Source organism: Pleurodeles waltl, chromosome 12 (genome assembly GCF_031143425.1).
Source record: "Pleurodeles waltl isolate 20211129_DDA chromosome 12, aPleWal1.hap1.20221129, whole genome shotgun sequence".
Lineage (NCBI taxonomy): Eukaryota > Metazoa > Chordata > Amphibia > Caudata > Salamandridae > Pleurodeles > Pleurodeles waltl.
Genome location: NC_090451.1, coordinates 144037893 through 144065646, shown reverse-complemented (window position 1 = coordinate 144065646; position 27754 = coordinate 144037893). Strand labels below are relative to the sequence as shown.

The window sequence follows — 27754 nt, the reverse complement described above, 5'->3', positions numbered from 1 at the left end:
AACTCCTTTACGCTCAAGCACTCACCCAGGCAAATTTCTCTCGATATCCTCCTTCCATGGGAAAACCTCGAACTTCTCTTGGAACTCCCTGGCTCACACGCGTCGAACTGGAAACAACCAAGGCACGTTGTCAAAACTTCGGATGTAGTCCGGATGCAGTCGGTGGATAAAACATCAAACCGATAATGGCCCCACTCCTGGTACCAAAGTTGTAGGGGGCAGGAGCTCCAGATGTTTACATAATAAATCCACATACACTCCTGGAAGGGACTAAGTAGTATCTTTATTAAAAGAATGATCCATGACAGCAGGCAGCACCCTGTCGGGTCAAGAGCCAGCATCAGATGCCAACCGGCTCTCGAACACCGCCAGAGCACTGATGCAGTTTGGAACACAGAATAGAACAGGTAAGTTAATGGGGAAGAACATAGTATGTTAAAAGATTCACATATTACATGCTCCTGTATAACGGCACAGTATGACTGAATTATGTGTTAGTATAAGTGTTTCAGTGCTATTTACATGAAAACTAAAACCAAACTGTGGTTAAAAGCATGGGGTCGAAACGTTGACATTGTATTAGAAAATGTGGATTGCTTTTGAAAAAAATCAGCAGACTAATGGTGCCTATGGTTATAGGTGCTTATTTGAGACCTCATGTTTTTTAACCACAGTTTGGTTTTAGTTTTCATGTAAATAGCACAGCAACACTTATACTTCCACATAATTCACTCACACTGTGCCGTTATAAAGAAGCACCTCCATTACTTTACTTTTAATTGTGGAATTTAAGTTTCTAATAAATGTGATATGTTACCCATGGGTACAGAAAGTTCTTTATGGTTCAAACACTGTCATGGAGGTTAATCCATATCCTTCCCCAGAAGGGACCAAATCATTTTCCTATTACACTAAATTGAAACGTCACCAAACAACGACCTCCTTTACCCACAATTCAATGCCAATACATCATATTGGGAGCGACACGGCATATTCCGTAAAATGGGTGGAGTTACAAACAGTCATTTTAGAGTCAGGCTAACGTCAACAGTTTACAGACAACGCGTCCTAGCGCGCTGCACTCCCTCTTGAGAAAAACTTAAGTAAATGACCTGCCTGACCTTAATGTGGACGTCTCGAGCTAACGGAGGTCGCAAACTAAGTGCCGCTAACCCCTGTGACGCACTTCGGAAATACTGCGCATGCGAGGCTTTCAGAGCAGTCGCTCCGGTCCTCCGCGGGACGAGGTGGCCATCTTGGAATGGAGACGTCTAGCGGGACAGTTAAGCAGGAGGAGCGGGAGGAAGGGCGGGGAGGCGTGAGGCCTCAGAGGACCCTGAGCGACTGGGAGAGGGTGGTCAGCGAGAGGGAGAGGGTGGTCACGGCAAATGAGAGGGGTGTTATCTATCGAGAGAAGGGGGTGAGCAAGACCGATATGAGAGTTACACTGAGGGAAGGATGGGTCACCGAAATGGAGAGGTTGGTTTGTGAGAGGGAGCGATGGGTCAACGGGGGAGGGCCTGGGGGCCATGTGGGAGTCTGGGGACCCCCTGGACCAATCTGTGGTGGCGCAGGAGGAGGCCCCTTCGGGAGCTGGAGAGGCCCAGGGGGTCACTGGAGGGGAAACAATGAAAGAGACAGGGGACACGCCAGAGACAGTTGGGAGGTTAATGAGAGAGAGAGGTGGCTCAGAGTGGGGCAGAAGGGCCCCACCAAAGAAGATAGGGGGGTCCCTGAGAAAGGCTGGGGTGTCACCGAGAGGGAGAGGTGGCTAAGTGATATAGGAGTGGGAGTCTCCGGCGATGTGAGATGGGAGAAGAGGAGCTGGGAGAAATGGGTGGGTGAAAGTGGTGGATCAGGTGGGAATCACAGGCGGGAAGAGGGCCCTTCTAGTCAAGACACCGAAGTCCCTGATGCAGAGAGTCTCTTTATGGAAAGAGAAAGAGTGATCAGTGACCGTGAAAGAGTAGTTGCTGACAGGGAGCGAGTGGTCACCGATAGAGAAAGGCTGGCGAGAGACAGAGAAAAGACTGTTACTGACAGAGAGAAGTTAGTCCCTGCGAGAGAGCGGGCGCTTCCAGAGAAACGACGAGCTCTCAGTGGCAAGGAGAGGTCAGATGCCGAAAGGCAGCGGGGGCTTGATGAACGGAAAAAAGTGGCTTCCAAGAGAGAGGCTGTCATCGTTAACAGAAAGACAGTAGTCAGCAAGAGGGAAATGGTGGTCACTCAGAGGAGCAGGGTGGTCACCCTGAGAGAAAAGTTGGTCACTGATAGGGAAAGGCTAATTGACAAAGGAAGGATGGTATCTGGGACAGATGGAGTCGGTGTAGAGAGAGAACAGTGGCTGAGCGTACGAGAGAGCGCAGTCAGCGAGAGAGAATGGGTTGTCAACGAGAGAGAGAGGGAGGTCAGCGAGAAAGAACATTGGGTCAATGAGAGGGAGTGGTTTGTTTGTGGGGGAGAGTGCAGGATCACTGACATAGAAATGAGGATAACTGGCAGAGATGGGGGTCACTGACTGGGGTTTTAAGGGTGGGGGGTGGGTGGGGGGGGGTGAATATCTACCATATGAACTGAATTGCTTGTTTGTAGTCTAAGCCTTCGGTTCATAGTGCAGCTGTACAGTCGAGGTATAGAAGTAGGTATAAGCCGAGACTTCAGCTTGTAAGCTCAGCTAAGAGGTATATTGTGTATATCTTGTGATCACTGATGTAACTGCGCCTTTAGCTTGTACGTTCAGTTATGAGCAGGGTCATCAGCTTGTATATAGGCAGCTCTGAGAAGAGCTTTTCACTTGTTAAAGCAGCTCTGAGCAGAGCCTTCAGCTTGTCCTTTAACATTTGAGGCGGACCTTACACTTTATAGTGCAGCGCAAAGCTGTGCTTTCTGAGTTTAGATGTAGCTACGCCTAGATTTCAACCAGAAGATACTGTAGAGCACCCGGATGCAGACCACTGACCTGAGGCTTAGAGGTAAGAGCCGCTCCTTCGTTTTGAAGGCGCAGCTCTGAATAGAGCGTTTGGGCCTTATATGCTGACTAGATACCGAACCTCACTGCTGCACTCACTTTTACTACAATTTGTCAGCCATTGAATTCGCGCTCCGACATTTCTGCCATCTATCTGTACCACTTCTTGCACATTCACTTCTCACATAATCACTTAATGTTTTACTCCTCATCCTATATGGACCTTGGCCTAAGACTGCCTCCACTGTATATCCTTCTTTTTTTTTTTTATCAGTTTCATATTCTTCTCACTACTTACCTTGCGCAGTACTACACAATAGGTAAACGTCTTTGCCTGCCCCTCCGACAGAATCCTTTCTCTTTTAGTCACTCCTTTCATCCCACAAGATCACGATCCCCTTCTACATTTGTGCCCTTGTTAGACTCCTCGTTCGTTTTGTTTTTGTCAAATTATCATGCTGTTGGTGTGGTGCCCGATGCTCCTATTATTCATGCTCTTTTCCAAGATGGCCGCCGCCCTCGTTAAGAAGTCTCTTTGCTGTTTTGCTGACTCGTTTCCGTCTGTGAGAGCGTGCGCTGTGCACCTCCGGTTCCTGAAGCGGTGGTTCTGTTCGACTCACGCCTGCGCAGTGGATCTCGCTCGCCAAGGGTTCCTGGTTCCGGAAACAGGAGCGGCGGCGGAACCATGGTAAGGGGGACCGGCTGTACTGCGCCCCCTGCGCGTTGACGCCCTCCTAAAACTCTTGGGGACGGCTTGCCTACCAGTTTTTTTCCGGTGTTGCTTCTTGTTTCCACCACTTTTCTTTACCTTTCCTTCCCCAGGTGCATTTACCTGTTTTGTTTCTGGGCTGCATACGCGTTCTCCCACAGGTGCGATAGGTGTACTAATGTTACCTTCCCAGGCGGGGACACTTACCCTCCGCGGGCATAGGTCGGTAAAGGTGAAATGAAGGTGTCCCGAGATTAAAATGATGGCCCGTTTGTATCATTCATGGGAGTGTTACCTGCCTGTGAATGATTCGAAGAATAACGTTTTGAATTTAAGGTATGGTGACAATAGTTGGTCTCTAAATTTGATCTTATTATGAACTACTCAAAAAGTGCTTACTGGCTCCCGCTTGCTTCTCCTTGATGTCACCCGTTTTTACCCCTGGGGACAAATTTGCAAAACTGTCATGCGGCGCAGAGAAAGAAAAATGCTGCGCTGCGTGACGAGCGTCGGAGAGCGCCATATCTACAAAGATATGACAGTCTTTCCCCTCTCCCCCCTCTAGCGCTGGCGCAGATTTCAGCTGCCGTGCTCTACGCACCCACTTTTGCGCCATAGTGCAAGGGCGTGTGCGTGAGCCTAGCACAGGTTTTGTTCTGGAAGGGTACTCTTAAAAATGTACCTACTTCTTGTGCGTGCTGCATAGTGCAGCATGCATGCAAAGTCGGAAAAGAGAGAAGAAATAAAAACATTTCTCCTTTTAACATCTGATTATATGGCGTTAACTTTTGGTGCAAAGCCCTGTCTATTACTGTTTGTAGATACCGGTTTGCGTCAAACGGCATGGGTGGTTGCATGGGAGTGCCCATGTACCACCCATTTAACCCCACTCGTTGCTAAGTAACGCAAAGCACGATTCTCACTGCTTTGCGTTACTTTTAGGGTACGTTACAGCGTGCTGGAAAGTACATTTGGGATTACAACTTTGTGCCCGATTCCAACCCAACGCAGAATGTTTGTAAATCTCCCCTTGGTTTGTTAACCTGGCCCCTTCAAAATTACCCTATTGTGATAAAGTGCCCCCACCAGGTATGGTTACGCATGTTTCAACAGTGGCGCCTTCCAAATACACTATCCTGTGTCCTTATGAGCTACTGACCTGTGCAGATCCCGACACCCAGGTATGGTGACGCTTTTGTCCCAGTTTTTCCAAGAATTCTGGTGTGGCAATTTGTGGTCAACTGATTACCTACTTATCTGCCGGTTTAGTTTTATATTTGGCCCCCGACCTACCACTTTGGTAGCTGCCTGCTCTTTAGTCCCACTTAACTATCCCCTGTACTTGATTCCAAACCGGTATTGTGAGCAGCAGTACTGGCAAAGGTACAGAAAATAACAAGCGCATTCTAGACCTGGCCAGTCCTACTGTTCAGTGCAGAAAGGAGTATTTTGGCTACAGGGCTTGTCTGGCACGCAGGTGTAATGGGTTAGTGAGTGACACTGTACCATAGATAACCCATTTCAGTTGAGCATCTATATTTAAGTTTTATCTCACGTTTTGTCATTGTTTTTAAATTCTAATTTCACAGTGATTAAATCCTTCCCATTAATTATTTATTTTCTAGAATTCACAAATATAACACTATTTTTGTGTACTACAAATTTATACCAACATAGGCTCAAAAGTAGCATACAGTACTCCTTTCTATACAAATATTCCCATTTAAATGAGTAAAACTAACTCCTATAGAAATACACAATGCTATAGGGTTCTGGTGACATTTATAATCCAGTCTTGTTCAGGGTTGATCATCATGTAAACAGAATCTTAAAATGTCATAAAATGTTAGTGTATAGTGGCTCTTAATTCATCTGGTGTATAAGCAAACAGAGGTTCGTGTGTTTAATAAAAGTAAAATGACACTATTCATAAGAAATTCAAAATCAGTTTTTGGGTATACATTTTTGAATTGTTGATTAATGTTCACCACATTTCAGATAGTGTCCCGCTGACACATGTTTTCAAACGTTTACTCCACATTGGTTTTAAAGTGCCAGCTTGAACAGTCAAAATAAACCCATTATTTTGGCTGGTCAAACCCTTACTTTTAAATGTTAATACTTTGCCTGTAATTAGGCTTTATTGCCCATAAGTCAAGGACTTTTTTTTTTTTTTTTATTGTTCAAATCAAATTTAATGGTAAAATCAAATTTTGTATAACTATTAATAAAAAAGACACTTTTAGAAAGTTACCTTTGTCCTGCCTGAAGTCCCTGGAAGCTAAACTACAGTTTGCTTCCTCTCCCACTTCTGCCAGCCAGTAATTGACACTCAGATAGTTGTGAATGAGGTGCAAACTTGCTCCCAGTATAGGGACAACAAGCCGTGGGTGTGGTGCGTTTTTATTGTGCCCTTGACAGGATGGTCTGAGGGCTGGGCCCAGGAACTTGATTAATTTCAACCAGGCCTAATGTGTCTCAAGCAGATGTAGCCAACATCCAGGCCTGCACCTTTGTTTTGCTACTCTCCGCCACCCCAGCCAGACGACCCCCAATCACAGCAGGCCTCTTGTTTACATCCATGTCAAGTCCTGCTGGAATGCCAAAGCCTGCTTCACAGTTCCTCTTGGGTTTTCCATATGATACTTGTGGCACACATAAAGGGAGAGAAGCAGAATGCCAAGCCAGTTTGTGAGTACCCACTCTCTTGCTGCTGTACACTCAGCTTTTGTTCTTCCAAACTTTAGTTTCTGAATTTGGGTTCAGGGCCTGCCTCAAACTCAATAATAGTGTTAGGCGTGTGAAGAAACTAGGATTATCGTATAACACTCACCACACCCCCCCCAGCCACCAGAGCTCAAATTTAGTGTGGCTAAGCCTTTCACTATCTTCAATATACCCACAGTGAGTAGCGCTGGCCCAGGGAAGCTTTACCCAGTTGGTTAAGGTGCCTGGGTGTTACTAACTGGGAAATTGTATGTTCCTTATTACAGGTTTGATCTGTTTTTTATACTGTTAAGAGAGAGAGAGAGAGTTGTTGGCCCCGCCCACATGTTGATTACTATGAGTACACCATTTGATATCCTTTTTCCGAAGAGTGCTTATACTGCACTTTCTGCTCAGTGGTAAAGCTTATGCTTTGTAAAGTAGGTCTGGTGTGGTAATGGTGCAAATTCCATGATCAAGGCTATTGTATATTTTTATTTATTTTATTTTAATTTAAGGTTATGACAAAGGCAGCAGTCTTGACTCACTCATTTTGGGGGAAAAAGTTTCTGAAAGTAAATAAAGCCTTCAATGGAGCATAGTTATGACTTTGTTAAAGGGTGTAGACTAGTATTTTGTTACGTGGAATCTCACATTTGCCCTAGTAGGCAAGACTAATGGTGTTTGCAGTCTCACTAAAACCCCCTGGGATGGGATATTTTAACTGTGATTGTCCTTATTAACATCTCTTAGAAGAGACTAGTATTTTGTTTTGTCATCTGTAACGTTTATATTTTTGTAAATGTATGATTGTGTGCCCTATAGTTGGTTTGTGGGAAACTTTATACTCAAAACAGTGTTTCTGAGTTGTGTGTTATTTCCAACCACCGATAAACACTGTAGGCATTTTTGTTTCACCTGAAAAAGGTATAATTAATACCATGGATCACATATATTATGAAATGTTACTACAAATGCAGTGGGTCTATCTTATTTATTGTAAGTATTTGTTAAAGCAAATAGATCTTTGAAGGTGGATTGTTATCACACTGTTAGCAGCTATAGACCAGTATGTTGGTATACGGACAATCACAGATTACCACCGCAGGCCAGTGTTTTGTTGTTGATTACTTACTCTGACAAACCGCAGATATAAAAGATGTTAGCAGTGATGATCCTTGTTCTGCCCCCATAGGACATTTGTATTTTGTTTTTCTGACTCAAAATTACAAATATTTACAAAATTAATGACTTTATGCCTCGAGCATGCCATATGGCAAAGCTTTTGCACAGTACGGTAGGCCTCAAGTGGTTATGGTGACATGCCAATGTTCAATAAAAGCTGTAGGCCTCATTGGTTCACTGACAAAAGTTATATCAAATGCCTTATGTCTGATATGATTATTATGAACAGATATGACAAAGCAGGCCTGACTCATTTATTGTGAAACTGTATGTTAAAGTCAATATGTCTTTAGGGGTGACTGTTATTGATTGCATTGAGTTGTAGACTGGTATTTTTTCAATTGTATCTCACATATTGCTTTGTAGGTAATGGATTTAGCGTTGGTATCCCCCTCCTTGTAAACGCTGGAGTAAAAGATGTTCGATGTGATAATCTTTGTTAGTCCCTCTTTCAATGCATTGTACTTTGTTTTGCCAGCTGTAATTTAGAATATATTTTTAATTTTATGATTGAATGCCGAATAGCCCTTTCTCAATGCAGTAGGCATAGGTTGCTTGTGGTGATGAGCCAATGATAAAGGGGATTGGTCAACGAAAAAGTTATGCTATATTCCAGTGCTTCCCAACCTTTTGACATCTGTGTACCCCCACTTTATCATTACTGGAACCCGGGGACCCCCACTGAATCATTATTGGAATCCAGGGAGCCCCTAATGAGACACTAGTGAAACCTTTGGACCTAATCTTTTAATATTATTTAATTTTCTAAGCGGTCGCAGACCCCCTGAGGAGGTTTTTCTGACCCCCAGGGGTCCCCGGACTACCGGTTGGGAACCACTGCCATATTCTATATGGATAATGTTTGTTATGAAAAGTTATGATAAAGATAGTAGACCTAACTAATTTATTGTAAAAAGACTGTTAAAGCCAATAGGCCTCTAAGAGTGCCTTTGTATTACACTGTGCTAAAGACCTTAGACTGGTATTTTGTTTTAGGGAAGGTCATAATAGTCAATGCGGATGTTGTTTACACCCTTTAACAAACCATGGGAGTCGAAAATTATTATTAAAAACCATGATGGACCTACCTTCATGAGGGATTGTTTATTAGTGTGCCAGCTATACTTCTGTACATATTTAAAATTGTGACTTTGTCTGATGGTTGCACTTACAAAAAGCATATAGATGGATATATGTATTCCACAGGATGCCATTTTGCCGCTGTGCACCAGACTAGGGCGGAGCATCAGCAGTACACAAAGCCGGCTTTCGTCATATGTTACACCACGTCTTAGACAAACTCCAATTTTTATGATGATAATAAAGTCACATGAGCACATATACCTAAACAGAAAATGGTGTCACTTTGTTGTAACAAGGCCGTCATGTGTGTCTGAAACACGTTAAGCGGTCTCTGTTACAAATAAAGGAGAGTATTTTGAACATCTTGAAGGTTCAGCGCCTATTTGTTCAAACAGTAAGACGTGATGTATATCTTGGCTAAGATTTCTGTGTTCACAGGTCATCTTGCTTTTATTTATTTTTGTTGCTTTTTTTCCCTTTTCACTCACGCTGCACAGCATCGGCAACAGTCATTTGTACAAAACCTTGGACCATGGAAACGTTGTCTTGCATAGCCTTCCAGAGGCCTGGCTTCAGAGGCTCAAGTGGATTCAGAATATGAAATTTAAGCCTAATGCCTCTGTAAATTCAACTGCATATCCAAGCCTGCCTTTCAGTGTCACAGAAACACTGTCTTGTACAGAGAATAAGGAAGGGCTTGAAGGTTTTTTTAATGATTTCCACACCGCCGGCCACACGCTTGACCCCATCTTCTCCGCCAGTAACCATATATCCTTCAGCCACTCCTCTGAGCTACACTGGACCGACCACAGATGTGTCCACTTCACCTTCAAACGTGAGACCCACCACCTTCGCACACAACAAATCCCCCGCAGACCCTGGAACAAAATCTCCACAGAGCAGCTACTCTCAACTCTAATCCATAACCAACCAGCCATCACCACCAACGCTAACAACGCTGCCCTCATCCTTACACAGTGGATCACCAGGAGTGCCGACCCCCTCGCAGAAGCCACCCAAAAGAGACCAACATCAAGAAACCCCTGTGGTTCACGGACACCCTCAAAGAATCTAAGAAATCCTGCCGTATCCTCAAAAACCTGGCGCAAAGAACACACCGCAGAAAACATGTCAGCCCTCAAGATCGCCATCCGTAAACACCACCGGCTGATCCGCTCCACCAAAAAGACATCTTTCAAAGAGAGACTTGACAACAACACCCACAACAGCAAAGAACTCTTCAACATCGTCAAAGAGCTCTCCAACCCCAACGCCAGCTCCAACACCATCACGCCCTCACAAGAACTCTGCAACTCCCTTGCTACTTTCTTCCATCGAAAGATCACCGACCTACACGACAGCTTCGGACCCTAAACCCCGCCGCCCACCACTGAACCTACAGCCCCAGCCGCTACCCTCAACGCCCGGACCCCCATCAGCTCCGAAGAGACCAGAATCACCATGAACACCATCCACTCCGGCTCCCCCTCGGACCCGTGCCCCCACCACATCTTCAACAAAGCTGACGCCATCATCGCCCCCCTATCTCCAGAGCATCCTCAACAGCTCGTTCGCGTCTGCCACCTTCCCTGAGAACTGGAAACACTCGGAAGTCAACGCTCTCCTGAAAAAACCCATGGCTGACCCCAACGACTTGAAGAACTTCCGCCCCATCTCTCTTCTCCCCTTCCCGGCCAAGGTCATCGAGAAGGCCGCCAACAAGCAACTGACCACCTTCCTTGAAAATGACAACCTGCTCGACCCCTCCCAATCAGGTTTTCGGGCCAACCACAGCACAGAAACCGCCCTCATCCCAGTCACCGACGACATCAGAACCCTGATGGACAACGGAGAAACAACAGCCCTCATCCTCTTGGACTTCTCAGCTGCCTTCGACACCGTGTGCCACCGCACCCTAATAACCCGCCTCCGTTCCACTGGAATCCAAGGACATGCCCTGAACTGGATCATCTCGTTCCTCTCTGACCGAGCCCTTCCGCTGAGAACCCGCCGAGATCATCTGCAGCGTTCCCCAAGACTCTTTGCTCCGCCCCACCCTCTTCAATATCTACATGAGCCCCCTCGCCAACATCGCTCGCAAACACAACATCATCTCCTACGCCGATGACACCCAGCTGATACTCTCCCTCACCAAAGACCCAGCCACCGCCAAAGCCAACCAGCAGGATGGAATGAAAGACGTCGCAGAATGGATGAAGCTCAGCCGCCTAAAGCTGAACTCTGACAAGACGGAGGTCCTCATCCTCGGACACTCCCCGTCCGCCTGGAACGACTCTTTGTGGCCCACGGCCCTGGGCACCGCACCAACCCCGTCAGACCACGCATGCAACCTCGGATTCATCCTGGATCCCCTCCTCACTACGACCAAGCAAGTCAACGCCGTCTCGTCTTCTTGCTTCCACACCCTTCGCATGCCCCGAAAAATCTTCCACTGGATCCCCGCCGAAACTAGAAAAACTGTTACCCACGCCCTCGTCACAAGCCGCCTGGACTACGGAAACACCCTATACGCAGGAACCACCGCTAAGCTACAGAATCGTCTTCAGCGCATACAGAACGCCCCGGCTCGCCTCATCCTCGACATACCGCGCCACAGCCACATATCCGCCCACCTGAAACACCTGCACTGGCTCCCCATCAACAAAAGGATCACCTTCAGGCTCCTCACCCACGCACACAAAGCCCTCCACAAAAAGGGCCCCGAATACCTCAACAGGCGCCTCTCGTTCTACACGCCCACCCGCCAACTTCGCTCAGCCAGCCTCGCACTTGCCACCATCCCTCGTATCCGCAGATCCACCGCTGGAGGTAAATCCTTCTCCTACCTGGCAGCCAAGACATGGAACTCCCTTCCCATTCACCTAAGAACCACCCAGGACCACCTCGCCTTCAGGAGGAGCTTCAAGACTTGGCTCTTTGAGCAGCAGTACCCCCCCCTAGCGCCTTGAGACCCTCACGGGTGAGTAGCGCGCTCTATAAATGCCTTGATTGATTGATTGATTGTCCCCATGGTTATGCTGGCAAAGTTTAAGTTATCGTCCTAGGAGACTCAATAAACAACTGTAGTACCTATGTTCTTGTGTGCCTTTTTAGCCTCTGGTGATTATCAATAGATAGACCACCATAGGTCCAGTAATTTGACTGGTATAACTACGAGTATCAAATGGTACTAATGACCCAAATTATTTTTCTCGAAGTTTTGGTAGGGCAAACAGATAACAAAAAATGTTAGTCATAGATACCATTAGTATTTCATTGTAAGTCAAGTAAGGACAATGGAACAAACTTGTTGAGTTAAAAATAAGAACAAAGGTGTTATTTATAAGAAATTATAACAGTCCGTTAATATCTTAAAACAACATACATAATGCAGAAACAATGTCCAGAAAGATAGAGTGAGTATTGTAAGCTCAAACATTCTACAGAAGAAATGTCTGTCATGTAATCCTGTGTAACATTGCAATGGGAAATCCAAATCATGTCCAACACTATATAGGTTTACTGAAAGCATAAATGCACTGGAAGTCAATTTTTCCAGTTTAGATATGATACAGGTTAGCACATCATTGATCTCTTAACGCCCTCTTTAGGAACTGGCAAGTATTAGAGCTTAATTTTCAAAAAGCGTTCTGAGAGCCATAGAGTGAAACATATCTTCAAACTTACTAGCCTTATACTTGTAATTTCAGTGATGGCTTAGATAGGGATCCAAGGTGGAATATGGACAAAGAAAATGTATTTTACGTCCTCACCTTGAAGCTATACATTAATTTCCATAGGAACATTATGATGGAACTCGACTGGCCATGTTCAAAACCAGCTGCATCATTTACAAAGCCAATACGACTAGCATCCTCGCCTTATCTTGCAGGCGAGCTCACAATCTCTGGTGGTTATCAGCACATCCAGAGTCATGGCATCAACTGCATACTAAGAAGTTAGAAAAAGACAAGACCGCAGGCTTTTTCATCTCTGCACCCAAGATCTGAAACAACATCCCCATATATACCAGAAATGCCCTAAACCTGCTTCAGTTTAGGAAAGAGTAGAGGGCTCACCTCTTTAAAGAATGCTGCATCACATGCATCAACTGCATAATGCAGCTTAATTTCCTATTACTCATTGACTTTATACTAGTCTTTGAGTATGAGACTGTAGAGGCCAGCAGACTCCAGTGGTACCCACCTATATATTGTTTCTTAAATCCAATTTGTTTTTCTGGCTGTTTGACATCCAGGGATCTCACTTCAGTTGGCTTGTTTCTTGGTGACCACATCTATATGAATTTGTGCCTGACTCCTTAAGGCTTCCCTTACTCTTGAATTGATCTCTGAACTTAGTGTTTTCACTCCCCTCTCAGTCAAGGTGAGTTATCAAATAATGTGTTCAGTGACTTTCGCCTGCCTACTTCCACGTTGTGACAAGAGAGGTGTTGCTGTTTGGTTCCAAACCAGCCTCTTAAATGTTTATTTCCTTTTCATTTTAGACTGTCACTATAAACAGTGGGGAGATTTGAAGCTCTTTTTGAGAAAACTCCAGTGCCCCACAACAAGAGATGAGTGCTGTTAATTACCCCTTGTTGTGCCCTGGCATTTTTAGAGAACACTCATTATCGATAGGAAGTGTTATCATTTTTTCGGTAACCTAGATGTTCTCACCTTTTACTTCAACTTAACTTCACACAGGGATGAAAAATAATGTTTTGCTCGGTTATAGGCTGCACACGTGCATTCTCGAGGGGTGTGAAAAAACACAACCTTATAGAAGTCCAGCATTACCATTCACACAGACTTACATTTTGCTTAACCCAGGGATGTTCAACTGCTGGTGTTTAGTCCAAAAGCTATGAATGCGAGCGATTGGAAATATCTGCAGAACAAATAGTCTTGAGACATGTCCAAGGCACTCCTAGAATTAGAGTGGTGTTAGAATTGTGCGGTATGGTATTATCAAAGTAGCCATCGGTGTCTTGTATTGTGTATGCCAGGAAGAGCTGTCCCTTTCTGCAACAGTGAATGGAAACAGATCTATTAAGTATAGATCGGTGCATATCTTGAAGAGACAGACAGCGCTGTCACTGTAAATAGACTTTCGATGTAAAAACAAGGCCCTTCTTCTGCCTCTTTGATCTGACATTCTGGGCCACCTTTCTGGTATGCTTATTAAGTTGAAATTGTGCAGAAGACGTTTGTGTATGGTGGTGACCTGAATAAACCTTAAATGCTTTCTTTGCAAAATAAGTCAATAAATGTGCTTTATGCTAATTTCACACCTCTTTGCCTCCATTTCATCCTCATTTATGCTGTTGCTGGAACATAGTTTAGATCTTGCTAGCCAGCGCACACTGCGAGTCCCTGGTAAGAGGAACTGTGTGGCTTGAAAGACCACGACTTCCTTTGCTCTCATCTCCACTCTCAAAGCTGTTGGTTACTTCTGTATTTGACTAGTACTTACCTTTCTTTAAATGTCTCCTTCAGTAATTGTTTTGCTTTTCTGATAATAATTTAGGGGTTTGTAAAGTAATGCTAATGGTGTCCTTCGGAGAGTATAATGCTCACTTTACTGCAGACGTATTGAAGTCAGTTGGACAATTCATTGACATCAAGTAACACTTCCTGCAGTCATTTTGCTAAGTAATCAACTGGGCTATTGCATTTCCTATAGATAATCTGTCTAACGGGGTCTCAACAACATTTTGTCAGGCCAGTTTGTGGGTCCTGCTGAACTCGGAGACATTTAGGCATTCTTGGTAACAAGGATTGCAGCTGTCCCTGGAACTGCACAAACCAGATAATGCTGCAATTTCACTGAAAACAGGACTTACTATTTAGGCTTTAACTTTCAGAGAGCGAGGGGGTTGAACTGTCAAGGTTTGCGATTGGATGTTGGTGTGGGCACGAAAGTCTAGGTCGGACAGCAAAAGTGTTGCTGACAATAGATTGTCCATGTAGTGCTATTCATTTTTCTATAAAGGAAGATTTTAAATTGATTACTAAGCGAACGGAGTAACTAATATATTCTCTGACTCTTAAATACTTGGGGAGGATTGACAGTGTATACTGTTCTGCCACCTTGTAAGCTAAGTGAGAGAGTCTTGCAAGGGTTTAAGGGTTACAGTTTCAAACATGTAACCTAGGATTAACCACATATTCATCCTGTCTCGAGAGTTCATGGACCAATGAAGCATTTAGGATCTTTGCAGTGTTTGAAGCCGGCTCAATTGGTAGAGGTGGGAAAACCACATTGATGGCATGCAGTCTTTCAGTGATATTGTGCAATTTGATGTAGCCAGTAGTGGTATAAGCATATGCTCACTTGTGCAGGTGGGGTGGCACCCGAGAATTGTAATTACATTTGTCTGCAATAGGTGGCCATGCAGACCTAGAGGGTGGTGACAGGTGTGCTGAGGGAGATGGTATCTTATTTGCGGTTGTGATCGTCGAGCATGGGGACGCTGGCTCTGATAGTTTTGTTTTTGTTCGTGAAGGGGCTACCGGTGTGAAGGAATCTCTCTCACAGGGTAACACCAGAAGTGGCTCCTTTGTTATGGCAGAGGAGCATCGCCCCTCCACTGAGAGCCAGCAGATGGGGAAGTGAAAAATAAAAATATAATAAAACCATTTTTTTTTTCTTACGGCGCTAAAGCCAGCGGAGCATAGGGCTAGGCATGGCCGTTATAGACAGTTTGGGTGGGGAGGGGGGAGGAGGAAGATTAGTGTGCACAGAAAGTGCACGTGTCGGTTTGACCAGCTGTCCAAGGACAGCCAAACCAACATGCGCACTTGGATTTCTCCACCGGCTGTGCTGCACAGCCTGGTGGAGAAGAGGCACAGACTCCCAGGCCCTGAGCGAGCGTTAAACCAGCCTGCTCAGGTCAATGAAGGTGCTGCTCTAATGCTGGTATGCAATATTACCAGCATGAGAGCAGTGTCTTGATTGGTGTCTGCGCAGTGTGTGCCAGCCCTTGGGGAGTCGAGACTGGAGCTGACGAAGACAGATGGCGGTCGGCAGCGGCAGGCAAGTACTTTTTTTAATTGTATTTATTTACCCCCACATTTCTCACAGCTATGTCAGACCTCCTCACGAGGTGCCTCTCAGCATGTCACACTTTGGCATTGTGACTTGGAGTTAAACAACTCATGGTGGTAAAGGACTACCACAGGAATCATCTTGCAATGTTACATGCCTACCTCATGTCAGCAGTACTTGAAAGGGTGAACTGCTTGGTGTTCACCTCTCATTTGGCTGAGCGATCACACCTCGACTCCAATCTGTCGAATACAGCTACATTAAGCTATTTACAGTAGGATGGGAAAGAAAATCTTAAGCTGTAGTGGAGCAAGGCTGGTTCTAAGCACACAAGACAATTTCTTCCCTTCAGCAAAGTTCAGTAACCAAGATCTACACTGTCCTACTCATTTGGTCCTAACCCCTTTATGAAAATAGCTTTAAGTTCAGTCTCTGGCCCGGTTCTTCCTCTACGCAGATGTTCAGAGCTTCAAGGAGTTATAAGTTAATTTCTGGATAAGCAAGAGGTTTTTGTATATATACGTTCTAGGGGACTGTTGGCAGCTCCAATTATCCAGTCAAATTCAAGGTTGTCCAGCCATTTAAATAAAACCAGTCTTGCCATTTCTGCTCAGTACAACGCCTAGGACGTGTGGTGGGTAATTAGCCCTGTCTTGCCCGATAAATGTGATTGAAAGTTATACCATTACCTTGTCCTGCTCGAAGGGTTTAAAGTTTCTACAAGAGCACTAAAGGTCCATCATCCGAAAATGTTTGTCGAAGAGACAGCACACTGTTTTACTGTGTATTTCAAAAGCTGAGATTGTGTTAATCGTAGGTAGAGGTGTTCAAACTGCGCCCATTCTGGGGGCGGCCAGTGGGGGTAGAAGGGAATGAATTGATGTCAGGAGGTGGAGCTCTTTAGAGAACAGAAACATAGCAGTCTGAAACTGCAGTAACTGTAGCAGGGCAATTTTGGCTGTGAGCAACTTTGTAAAAAGCAGTCAGTAACGCTTTTGTGAACTAAAGCAGTCCATTTTAGAATTTGTAGTTTTACTATCGAAATTATAAGGATGAATTTAAACACCAGCATGCAAAGTACTTGTGGCGAAAAGGTCAGGACACTGGTGGTGCCGCTCACGACACACTACCAGCCGACTGCTGGGTATGATAATATGAAAAAAATAAAAGAATGAACATCAGCTATTAAAAACAATTTGTTGACCCCCACTCCCCGTCGAAACTAAAGTCACATCTACATTTTGTTTTGCCTTCTTTTCTTGCAATATTTGTAACTTTTACAAATGGGAGCTCTTGTAAGAAAAAGTAGGCTAGAATATATATATATATATATATATATATATGTTCGATGGCATGTGTAGCTGCAGATACACATGCTGTGCACATCCCGCCATCTGGTGTTGGGCTCTGAGTGTTACAAGTTGTTTTTCTTCTAAAGTCTTTTCGAGTCACGAGACCGAGGGACTCCTCCCATTTCGAATCCATTGCGCATGGGCGTCGACTCCATCTTAGATTGTTTTTTTTCCGCCATCGGGTTCGGACGTGTTCCTTTTCGCTCCGTGTTTCGGGTCGGAAAGTTAGTTAAAATCTCGGAAAAAACGTTGGTATTGTTTGCGTTCGGTATCGGGTTAGTTACAACAGGTCGACACCAAATTTTGAAGAGCTCCGGTGGCCCTTCGGGTTTTTTTTTTCGATTCCCCCGTCGGGGCCTGGTCGGCCCGGCCACGTGTGATTTCAAGGCTGATGGAACGGACCCCATTCCGCTTCTGTCCACAATGCCATAACAAGTATCCGTATACGGATCAGCATCTGGTCTGTAACTTGTGCTTGTCTCCAGAGCACAAGGAAGATACTTGTGAAGCCTGTCGAGCGTTTCGGTCGAGGAAGACATTAAGAGACCGAAGAGCCAGAAGACTGCAGATGGCGTCGACGCCGACAGGACAAGAGCGCTTCGAGGAGGAAGAAGAAGCTTTCTCCATCCACGAGTCGGACTCGGAAGAGCTCGAGGCCGAAGAAATGCCGAAAACCGTGAGTAAGACGTCGAAACATAAGACTCACGAGAAGACCACAAAAGCCCAGGGGACGCCACCGCCAACAGGCCATGGCTTAACCCAAAAAATAGGTGACCGATCCAAGGCACCGAAAAAGGGCACGCTTGTGTCGAAGTCATCCTACTCCGGTCGAGATACCGCCACACAGCAATCTCGGACCCGAGACATCGGCTACGAGAAATTTCGGCACCGGGACAGCGGCACCGAAGAAGTTCCGCACCGAGACACCACCACGCCGAAAATAAAAAAAGGTTTCTTCGGAGCCTAAAAAGACGTCCGAAAAAGTTTCGGTTCCCGAAACAACATCCAGCCTCGGAGCCGAAAACAGGTTCCTATACAGAGGAACAAGGATTGTCCTCCCAAATGCAAAAGCATAAATTCGGAGAGGAACTTGAAGCAGTAGAGCCAGACTATACTCAAAGAAGGCTCCACATTCAAGAAGACACAGGGAAGATAACCACTCTTCCCCCAATTAAAATAAAAAGAAGACTTTCCTTTCAAGAAAAGGACAAGCAGCCACAGGCAAAGGTAGCAAGAAAAACAACTCCACCACAGTCTCCACCACCATCAATGCACACATCACCGGTAACAACCCCTCCACTGATGCACTCCTCGACTCATACTACAATGAGTCAAGATGATCCCGATGCATGGGACCTTTACGATGCTCCAGTATCGGACAACAGCCCAGACTCGTACCCTGCGAGGCCGTCGCCACCTGAGGACAGTACATCTTACACACAGGTGGTCACAAGGGCAGCTGCTTTCCATAACGTCACCTTGCATTGCGAACCAATTGAGGATGATTTTTTGTTTAACACGCTATCCTCCACTCATAGCCAATACCAAAGCCTACCTATGCTCCCAGGAATGCTAAAACATTCAAAACAAATCTTTCAGGATCCTGTTAAAGGCCGAGCCATAACTCCAAGGGTGGAGAAAAAGTACAAGCCACCGCCAACAGATCCAGTTTATATTACAACGCAGTTAACACCAGACTCCGTAGTTGTCGGGGCAGCTCGTAAGAGAGCGAACTCTCATACCTCGGGGGACGCACCACCTCCAGACAAGGAGAGTCGCAAATTTGATGCTGCGGGCAAAAGGGTTGCAGCACAAGCAGCAAACCAATGGCGCATTGCCAATTCACAAGCACTTTTGGCAAGATACGATAGAGCTCACTGGGATGAGATGCAACATTTCATAGAACACTTACCCAAGGAGTTCCAGAAAAGAGCACAACAAGTGGTGGAGGAAGGACAAAGTATCTCTAATAATCAGATACGGTCTTCAATGGATGCAGCAGATACGGCTGCAAGGACAGTAAATACTGCAATAACAATAAGAAGGCACGCATGGCTGCGTACGTCAGGGTTCAAGCTGGAAATTCAACAAGCCGTGCTAAATATGCCATTTAATGAACAGCAGTTGTTTGGGCTGGAAGTCGACACTGCTATTGATAAACTCAAGAAAGACACTGATACAGCAAAAGCCATGGGCGCACTCTACTCCCCGCAGAGCAGAGGCACATTTCGCAAAACACCTTTTAGGGGAGGGTTTCGAGGGCAACCTACAGAAACCACAACATCACAAACAAGGCCCACTTACCAAAGCCAATATCAGCGGGGAGGTTTTCGGGGGCAATATAGAGGGGGACAATTCCAGAAAAATAGAGGAAAGTTCCAAAGCCCCAAAACTCCTCAAAATAAGCAGTGACTTACAAGTCACACATCCCCATCACATAACACCTGTGGGGGGGGAGACTAAGCCAATTTTACAAACATTGGGAGGAGATAACAACAGGTACTTGGGTACTGGCAATTATCCAGCATGGTTATTGCATAGAATTTCTCAAATTCCCTCCAAAAGTCCCACCGAAAACACACAGTATGTCAAAACAACATATAGATCTTCTAGGATTAGAAGTTCAAGCATTGCTACAAAAAGAAGCAATAGAATTAGTACCAAAACAACAATTAAACACAGGAGTTTACTCACTGTACTTTCTAATACCCAAAAAAGACAAAAGTCTAAGACCTATACTAGATCTCAGAACATTAAATACATACATCAAATCAGACCACTTTAACATGGTTACATTACAAGACGTAATCCCACTGCTCAAACAACAAGACTACGTGACAACACTGGATCTAAAGGATGCATATTTCCATATACCAATACATACTTCACACAGAAAGTACCTAAGGTTTGTATTCCAAGGGATACATTACCAATTCAAAGTGTTGCCATTCGGAATAACAACTGCGCCAAGAGTTTTTACAAAATGCCTGGCAGTAGTAGCTGCACATATCAGAAGGCAGCAAATACATGTGTTCCCGTACCTAGACGATTGGTTAATCAAAACCAACACGCAAATACAGTGTTCACAACACACAAAATATGTCATAGAAACCCTACACAAACTAGGTTTCTCGATCAACTACCCAAAGTCACACCTTCTGCCGTGTCAAACACAGCAATACCTAGGGGCGACAATCAACACAGCAAAAGGGATTGCCACTCCAAGTCCACAAAGAGTTCAAACATTTCACAATGTAATACAAGCCATGTATCCAAAACAAAAGATACAGGTCAAAATGGTAATGAAACTGCTAGGCATGATGTCTTCATGCATAGCCATTGTCCCAAATGCAAGGCTGCACATGCGGCCCTTACAACAGTGCCTAGCATCACAATGGTCACAAGCACAGGGTCAACTTCTAGATCTGGTGTTGATAGACCGCCAAACATACATCTCGCTTCAATGGTGGAACAGTATAAATTTAAACCAAGGGCGGCCTTTTCAAGACCCAGTGCCACAATACGTGATAACGACAGATGCTTCCATGACAGGGTGGGGGGCACACCTCAATCAACACAGCATCCAAGGACAATGGGACGTAGAGCAAAGACGGTTTCACATAAACCACTTAGAACTGTTAGCAGTATTTCTAGCGCTGAAAGCATTTCAACCCATAATAAGCCACAAATACATTCTTGTCAAAACAGACCAGTTAGCAGACAATCTCTCTCTGGATCACCAACAGATCCACAAATGGGAGATTCACCCCCAAATACTAAACTCTTACTTCCAGATTTGGGGAACACCACAAATAGATCTATTTGCAACAAAAGAAAACGCAAAATGCCAAAACTTTGCATCCAGGTACCCACAAGATCAGTCTCAGGGCAATGCGTTATGGATGAGCTGGTCAGGGATATTTGCTTACGCTTTTCCTCCTCTCCCACTCCTTCCATATCTAGTAAACAAATTGAGTCAAAACAAACTCAAACTCATACTAATAGCACCAACATGGGCAAGACAACCTTGGTACACAACACTACTAGACCTCTCAATAGTGCCTCATGTCAAACTACCAAACAGACCAGATCTGTTAACACAACACAAACAGATCAGACATCCAAACCCAGCATCGCTGAATCTAGCAATTTGGCTCCTGAAATCCTAGAATTCGGACACTTAGACCTCACACAAGAATGTATGGAGGTCATAAGGCAAGCTAGAAAACCTACCACTAGACACTGCTATGCAAATAAGTGGAAAAGATTTGTTTATTACTGCCATAATAATCAAATTCAACCCTTACACGCTTCTGCCAAAGATATAGTAGGATACTTACTACATTTGCCAAAGTCAAAGCTAGCTTTCTCTTCCATAAAGATACATCTTACCGCAATTTCAGCCTACCTGCAAATTACGCATTCAACTTCATTTTTTAGGATACCAGTCATAAAAGCGTTCATGGAAGGCCTAAAGAGAATTATACCACCAAGAACACCACCAGTTCCTTCATGGAACCTCAACATTGTCTTAACACGACTCATGGGTCCACCTTTTGAGCCCATGCACTCTTGTGAAATGCAATACTTAACGTGGAAAGTTGCATTTTTAATTGCCATCACATCTCTAAGAAGAGTGAGTGAAATTCAAGCATTTACCATACAAGAACCATTTATTCAAATACACAAAAATAAAGTAGTTCTACGGACAAATCCTAAATTTTTACCAAAAGTAATCTCACTGTTCCACTTGAATCAGACTGTAGAATTACCAGTGTTCTTCCCACAGCCAGATTCTGTAGCTGAAAGAGCACTACATACATTAGACATCAAAAGAGCACTAATGTACTACATTGACAGAACAAAACTAATTAGAAAAACAAAACAACTATTTATTGCCTTTCAAAAACCTCATACAGGAAATCCAATTTCAAAACAAGGCATTGCTAGATGGATAGTTAAGTGCATTCAAACCTGCTATCTTAAAGCTAAAAGAGAGCTGTCTATTACACCAAAGGCACACTCAACCAGAAAGAAAGGTGCTACCATGGCCTTTCTAGGAAATATTCCTATGAACGAAATATGTAAGGCAGCAACATGGTCTACGCCTCATACATTTACCAAGCACTACTGTGTAGATGTGTTAACTGCACAACAGGCAACAGTAGGTCAAGCTGTACTAAGAACATTATTTCAAACTACTTCAACTCCTACAGGCTGAACCACCGCTTTTGGGGAGATAACTGCTTACTAGTCTATGCACAGCATGTGTATCTGCAGCTACACATGCCATTGAACGGAAAATGTCACTTACCCAGTGTACATCTGTTCGTGGCATTAGTCGCTGCAGATTCACATGCGCCCACCCGCCTCCCCGGGAGCCTGTAGCCGTTTAGAAGTAGATCTTGAACATTTGTAAATATATATACGTATTCACTCCATTGCATGGGCACTATTACTAGCATACACAACTCCTACCTCACCCTTTGCGGGGAAAACAATCTAAGATGGAGTCGACGCCCATGCGCAATGGAGTCGAAATGGGAGGAGTCCCTCGGTCTCGTGACTCAAAAAGACTTCTTCGAAGAAAAACAACTTGTAACACTCCGAGGCCAACACCAGACGGCGGGATGTGCACAGCATGTGAATCTGCAGCGACTAATGCCACGAACAGATGTACACTGGGTAAGTGACATTTTCCATATATATATAAAAATATTTTTATTTTACATTTTGTTTAACGAGTCTTTCTATTCCTCATTCTGAGTTGAAACGTGGCTTGCTGTGCAGTATTTGCCCTGCGTACATCTAGTGTTAGGAATTGAAACGCACTGGTACGTGCATGTTTTATATACGAGGATTTACCCTCCAATCTTGTTTGCAATATTTAACATTTTATAGAGTAAGTGTTGGGAGGTCGCAGTGGGTGCAGGGTACAACGTATGAGGGCGTTGATGTAAGGGGACAGAAGAAAGGAATGTGTTGGCGAAGGGAGCTTGCAAGGTTAACCTACCGCTGACCCTTAGGAGCACCCTACAAACTCGGAGTTCCGTACATCTGACCCGCGGTATCCCAGTCCTCTTATAGTCCGTCCGTAGCCATAGTCCTAGATGCTGAGGCAGCATATACTGATGGCGGGTGAGGAGGCTGCAGCTCGACGCACTTCACGGATTCGTAGGGAGAGCCAGTAGAGAGAGGGTCAGTTAATAAGGTCAGCACCTCCTTACTACGCTTGGAAATGGTATTCTCCCACTTTGGATTGGCCTCAAAAACCCCAACACACGGCTCCGAGCAGCATTCCGTGATCTCCTAGAGCATTGGTCGGGGGGGCTAGTACCCGTGTCTCTTCAGCAGAAGCCTACCGGACCTGCCAGAGCGGTGTCAGCGGTGGTCCTGTGGGGACACTTCGTCGTTGCCAGCGAGACCGCCATAGGTGCGCCAGGACGGTGGGAGGATGACGTGTTTGAACCGCTCCCCTCCCTCCTTTCCCTCTCCCATTAGTTTCTTGCTTTAACATCCGTTAGAATTCAGCGGGGTTGTGTGGCAGTTGTAGATGCAAGGTGTGTAATGTGCACTTTCTCTTTCTATCCCGTAACATAAGTACTTTGTTATTTCTCTGCTTACTGAGTAAAAGCGGGTAGGTGGTTAAGAAGTGAAGGCGCCTGGTATGCAGAGTGCTAAAAAGGGCAGTGGCAGTTCTTTTCGTGCTATTTACCTCCTCACGGTTCCTTACTACATGTTGGTGGCGTTGGCCACCGGGTGGTGCTAGTCTCTTGCATTATAAATCCAGCTTGATAAAAGATTACGAATGCGGCAAGTTATTGTAGTAGATGAGTAACTTTTCTCCAGCCTACGTTTTCCTCCCACGTGCTCAAGTATCAGTTTTCCCCTCTTCCACAGCTCTGTGATTTCCTAGTCTGTGCCCACGACTAGGAGTACCCTTTCCTCGGTGACCCAGACCTGTTTTCATGCCCCCATTGCATGTTTGCTCTGTGCAGTGACCCCTGCTTCAGTGTGTCGCCTCCCTCGTCCCCTCTAGATGCGCTTCATGCTGCTGTTCAGCCGCCAAGGCAAGCTGCGGCTGCAGAAGTGGTACGTGGCCATCTCTGACCGGGAGAAGAAGAAACTGGTGCGAGAGCTCATGCAGGTGGTGCTGGCTCGCAAGCCCAAGATGTGCAGCTTCCTGGAGTGGCGGGACCTGAAGATCGTGTACAAGAGGTGAGCGCCAGCGATGATGCTTCTCTCTCAGCCTTGACTGCAGCCTGCTTTTAGGTACTCCTTGCACACGTCTGTGTACCCCGACTCTTGACTTGGCTCTTTCTGTTCTTACAAAGCTGCGAGTGTATGTGGCCCTGAACATTTATTTCCTATAAAGCACGCAGTGGCTGCCTTCTCCGCACTGGGGGCGTGGCTGTTCTTTTTCATTCTGAACTGTTGTGTATGTCCTCGCATTGAGACTGACTAGAAAGCTGAGAGAGGACGAGCTTTGTATCTCTTTATAAAACGCGGCCGTGAACGCTTCTATGAAATAAGAGACAATCTGCACTCTTTTTTTTTTTTTTTTTTTTTTTTTTTTTTAAATCACTCCCTATCTATTATGATCTGAAAGATGCCCAATTGTTTTTCATGGTCCTGTTTTTATGAACTCTGTATTGATCATTTACTATAAAATACACAGAGACGCACATTTTTATTGATTGGTGTCTGTGCTTGATCCTAACATTTTCGGAGGTGTCCTATTAGCGCACCGTATTCATGAACCACTGTCCAGGTATCCTGCATTGACAGATCATGACTGTTCTTTTTTCATGAACTGTTGTCTGTGTCCTCCCCATTAATACACCACAAAGCACAGAGAAGACGAGGTTCAGTGCACGTTGCCTGGTGATTGGTCACAAACCACAGACACATCAAATAATTAATGCAGATGAAGTAATTGAGACAACTTTTTTGTTTTTGTTTTGAGGTGCAGACAACTTGACAACGGAGGACACAATGTGGAGGTCCAGCCTTTTGGAGCTGTTAGAGCCCACTAACTTAAGAGGATGCCTTTTGAATTTTGCAGAGCTATGTGATGTATGCTATGCTGCATATGGATGCACGAACATGGAAATTTATATTATAAGATTTACAGGTTAGAGGTGGCATCCCCAGTCTAGTATACCCCCACCCCCAAAAGGGTGCCCATGTCTGTCAAGAACCCAAAATGAGGTGTAAAAGGCAGACAACTACCTTAATACTCAAGGTACACAAGTGTGTCCATTATAAATTACAACTTTTTGTAGTGTAGGGACCACAAGCCCCAATCTGTGGAGCACCCAGTAAAGAAAGCCTTTTGATGTTGAGCGAAGAACCCAAGGAACACACAGTAATCTATTATTCTATTGAGTGTATATGGGACTAACTATGGTTTGGTACCCGATGTGTACCTCTGTTGATCCTCGCTCAGTATCAATGGAAAGACCATTGGTATTCTGACACTAGGACTTACACTGGGATTTGGCAGGACAGGTTTCTGCATTCCTTGTAATCTGGGCAACTAAATTCAGTTGTCCTTGCAGAGGTCTTCACCCACCCGAATCAGATAACAGTTGTTATAAGCATTTCCTTATTCGCCTTTTCAGGTAGAAAGCACGTACACAAGGCCAATGTGCATGCATTGGGGTGAAAGGGTACCTGCCACGGACAACCGAGCAATATTCAATTTAAAAGGAGGATGCTAGCTTTGAACAACTTTGCATTCACTAAGGTCAATATAGGGCCCCATCCATGGTTCTCTCCTTATCCACAAAGGATGAAGATTGTTGTGTAGTGAATGACTGGAGCAGGAGACAGATGATCACAATTCTCAGTCACTTAGTTACAGTAAAGGAGGGCTGTACATGTGAGGGTAGTCTTTACTGGGCTGGCCCCAGAGGTCTCCAGACACCTTCAATGCTCCTAACAGCTAACTCTGAGTGCATCCTCGTGTTCCCACCCCCTCTTAACCTTAACTTTAAGTTCTTTATTTAATGTCTTGCTGTCACTAAATCTCTCCTTTGCAGTCATTGTTGCTCTTTTATTGTTCTCTTATATCTCATCCCTCAGGTACGCCAGTTTATATTTCTGCTGTGCAGTTGAGGGCCAGGATAATGAGCTTATCACTTTGGAACTTATTCATCGATATGTGGAGCTACTCGACAAGTATTTTGGAAGCGTGAGTATGTGTTTTATGTCTGGGACACTAATTCTGCCCTTCATTTTAGTGCATACCTGTAGTTGAGACTCCATGCCTAAAATACCAACAATGGCCTATGCTAGAAAAGTGTAAAAATGTCATTGCTGCTTGACGTTTAAGGGACATACCTTGTTGTATTGGCAAGGACCTTTCCGAGCCCTTGGGTGGTTCGAGCTCTTTCACTGTGCACTTGGAGAATGAGACTGCTGTCACCAGCAGTAAACGGGCTAGTGTCTCTTCTGGGGTAATTTATGATCCTGTCTCCAGAGAGTTGGGCGCTGTGCATTGCCCGGTGGGAAATATAGCAACATTAGCAAAGGCCCACTGACTGCACACTGCAAGAGTTAAACGCCTTAGTGTCCTACCTGCAAAGGTCAATCTGTAGTTGCCAGAGATGCAGGTGGCATCCTGTTAGGAAGAAGATAGTCATGTGTGAAACATTCTCAAAAGTGTATAATATTGACTGGATCCATGTTCAGCCAGGTTTCCTTCAGTTGGTTAGGTTACATCCATCATTCTAAATTGTAAGCCATCATTGAGCAGCTTGTAGGAACGATCTGTGACTCTGTTTCTCCTCTCAACCTCTGATCATCCCCTCTGTGTATCTTTATCAGACATGCCCAAATTAACACTTTTTTTAAATCTTTTACTTTCTTCGTAAACTCGTGTCTACCAGTGTTAGATTTTCTTTTCTTCCTTGGTTGACGAAGTTTTGCTTGTTTTCATGTGTATTGGGATCTATGGCTGTCGTTTACGGTTTTCTGTTCGGTTCCTAGACTTGTACCACTCCCATTTACGTGTTCTTGCCTACGAATCAAAACATTGATCACTTTTATTTTTCCACTCCAGAATAATGGTCCTGAACTGAAGACTATGGCACATTTTGTTGTTATACAGCAGTTGAAAATCTGTGTTGGTCCGCACTAGAGCACATTCAAAATATTTTCTCCACGGATCTGGAAGCAAGAATGTCTTTCAGGTGCATCTGTTATTTACAGCAATTAGGAAAGACAGATGCACGGTATGAAGTACTGCATGAAAACAAATCGTCGTTATTTGGCATTTTGAGATCCTTGCAGTGATTGATTGGTTGTCTGTTTTCTATATGTTTGTGCTTTTCTTCAAAGGGTGCACATGCATATAGCAAATATCGCAAAATAAGGCCTTATTCTGAAATGCTTAACAGGTGAAACCGAGATGAAGTCGAAGCCTAGTACTTCTATTTGCTTGGTTCTTTGCCCTTCTATTCCCTTTACTTTTCTCTGAGACGATAAGATTATATCCTATATTTGGGAAATTTGTGCATGGAAACATCCTTGACTGTTTTGATAAGTTTGTGAACTTTCAGTGGGAATGGTAACTAGAGACTAGAGATCTGTTTCTTTTGTCGGTGCGAACATAGGAAACAGATCAGACAGATTGTAACATACATCTTGGAATGTGCCCATTCAAAATTGCTCTGTGGTGTATTTGACTTATACAAA

General features: G+C 44.7%; 1 protein-coding gene across 5 annotated transcripts in view; it reads left to right on the top strand.

The window, feature by feature from the left end:
• The first annotated feature begins 996 nt into the window (after positions 1-996).
• Positions 997-27754, top strand: part of AP1S1 (adaptor related protein complex 1 subunit sigma 1) — a 59233-nt gene continuing 32475 nt past the window's right edge. The window contains exons 1-4 of one of the 5 annotated variants that reach the window (XM_069217636.1): positions 1039-1479; positions 3475-3656; positions 24093-24271; positions 26141-26249. In XM_069217636.1, coding sequence (XP_069073737.1) covers positions 3654-3656; positions 24093-24271; positions 26141-26249 — 291 coding nt within the window. In that variant the 5' untranslated portion in view covers positions 1039-1479; positions 3475-3653. Of the gene's footprint in view, positions 3657-24092; positions 24272-26140; positions 26250-27754 lie in introns of those variants that run through there. The other 4 variants (XM_069217635.1, XM_069217632.1, XM_069217633.1 and 1 more) reach the window with 4 other exon arrangements.